The sequence below is a fragment of the Penaeus monodon genome, chromosome 22, assembly GCF_015228065.2.
Source record: "Penaeus monodon isolate SGIC_2016 chromosome 22, NSTDA_Pmon_1, whole genome shotgun sequence".
Taxonomy (NCBI): domain Eukaryota; kingdom Metazoa; phylum Arthropoda; class Malacostraca; order Decapoda; family Penaeidae; genus Penaeus; species Penaeus monodon.
This window is the reverse complement of record NC_051407.1, coordinates 40,551,791-40,553,909: the sequence shown is the minus strand read 5'-3', so window position 1 is coordinate 40,553,909 and position 2,119 is coordinate 40,551,791. Positions and strand designations below refer to the sequence as shown.

The 2,119-nt window shown below is 50.1% G+C and overlaps 1 protein-coding gene across 1 annotated transcript; it reads left to right on the top strand.

The window, feature by feature from the left end:
* The first annotated feature begins 57 nt into the window (after positions 1-57).
* Positions 58-432, top strand: LOC119587435 (synaptic defective enhancer 1-like). The gene has a single exon (XM_037936166.1). It carries the CDS (start codon positions 58-60, stop codon positions 430-432), a length of 375 nt encoding a protein of 124 aa, XP_037792094.1.
* The last annotated feature ends 1,687 nt before the right edge of the window (positions 433-2,119 follow it).

Here is a 2,119-nt window from a genome sequence, read left to right as displayed (position 1 = left end):
CATTCCTCCACCATCGCCACTGTTGCCCCCGCCTCCGCCATCGCCTCCGCCTCCACCATGGCCCCACCTCGCCATCGCCTCCGCCTCCACCATGGCCCCACTTCGCCATCGCCTCCGCCTCCACCATGGCCCCACTTCGCCATCGCCTCCACCTCCACCATGGCCCCACCTCGCCGTCGCCTCCGCCTCCACCATGGCCCCACTTCACCATCGCCTCCACCTCCACCATGGCCCCACCTCGCCGTCGCCTCCGCCTCCACCATGGCCCCACCTCCACCATGGCCCCACTTCGCCATCGCCTCCGCCTCCACCATGGCCCCACCTCGCCATGCCGCCATAACTCCCCTCGCATGCCCACGAGGCGTCGGTGATGACGAGGTGCCTCACGTCGCTCTTCATTCTCACCCCGATGATTTTTGCATCCAGTGCTGATGCTCTATTATTTTGTCGGCGTACATCACAATTTGTATTTTTTTTTTTTATTCGTTTTCACGGTCTCACATCTTCCCACATATTTATCGCTCCATTTCCTCGTCCCCCTCGTTTTTTCTACTCAATTTAAACAAGTCGCACCCCCCTCTACACTGCCTTCCCCTCTGTTTGCTACCATTTCCTCAGAGTTGCCTGTGCCCCTTATTTCCCCTCGGGGTGTGTGGGGAAAATGTCTCCAGCACACGCTGATGCTCCCTCTTGGTTTGTCTTTCTAACGAATCTTCCTCCTGTATTTTGTTTGCCGATATCTCGCAAGGATATGAAAACATGTTTTAGATGTATTAAAAAAATAATAATTTCCTTTTTTTCTGTCCCTTTGTAGAGACCATTGTTTGGATATGTTTTCTCGTAAGGCTATGACAGTGTTTCAGCTATTTCAATTCCAATATATACATTTTTAGGAAACCTTGTATTTCATTATGTTTTCTTGCGAGGATGTGAAAACATGTTTCAATGATGTAGACATATATATTTTTTTAATGCAGGTTTCCATCCCCGTTGGGAGGGCGAGTAAAGGCTCCTCGCCACAGGATCTTGTTATCGCCGCCCCATTCTGTCTTCCCCTTTCTTCCATTTCCCTCTGCACTTCCCCCTATCCAGCCAGTAGCCTTATTTTCTGAGACCGCCTCCCCTCGTACATCCTCGGCCGCCTTCCCCGCCCTCCCCCCCACTGCCGTTCGTCATTCCCCTCAGCCCTCACTCTCCTTTCGCCGCCGCGTTTTCCAGTCCCCTCTCATCGCTCACCCTCCCAGTTCAGCGCCTCATTATTCCTCCCATCGGGTCTTTCCCAGGTTTCCTTCACTCTGCGGTTGCTCTTTTATCGCAGACTCTGCATGTCCCCCTTTTCCTGTATCACTTTATCACCCCGACTCCTCGTTATCAATCTTGTTTGATTGCAAACCTTATTGTCCCTCTGCTGAAGGTCGGTTTTCCTTCAGCGCAAAAGGAACGGGGTAATCAGACTAGCCTTGATTGGCTTGGGCTTAATCGGTCTGAATCATTTCGGCGAACCCCAGATAGAAAGGTGTCATTAGGGAATGCCGGACGCCGAGATGTCAAGAGTGAATGCCAAGTAAGGGGCGCTCGCATAAGAGCCGAAAAGGGAACACAGGAACATTAAGGGTGAGAGGGTAAATGAGCAGCGGAAGAGGAAATGGGAACATGTAAATAGCCAGGAAGAGGAACAGGCACGTTCTCGTGTGACACAGAGATGCAAGAGAAAAAAATAAAAAAAGAGTGTCTGAGAGGGAGAAAGAATAAAAAGTGGAGCAAGGAACGCGGTAACAGATTGCGTCCAGGAGGCACGGAAGCGCTCGGACGCGGAGGAATGTCAGTTTTTACGAAGTGCTTGTGCATGGCCACCTTCCGCGAGGCCATGGCAGCGTGTGTGAAATTTGATTCGAATTAATATACATTCGAGCGTGATTTCATGCGATTATTGTCGATGACATCGTTTTCCGATTGCTTCTCTGCCGATTGCTACGGTAATCTTGCTAATACCTGTTATTAGATGGTTCATGATGAGATAAGTTAATATCACTTCATCCGAATTAATCGTACATGCAATCTGTATTACTAGAATTAGTCGTCGATATATTTTTAGATTCACGAACCGTCAGACTTTTTT

Bases quoted from the DNA above. Each gene is read 5' to 3' on its own strand.
- LOC119587435 (XM_037936166.1), top strand. From the start codon at position 58: ATGGCCCCACCTCGCCATCGCCTCCGCCTCCACCATGGCCCCACTTCG.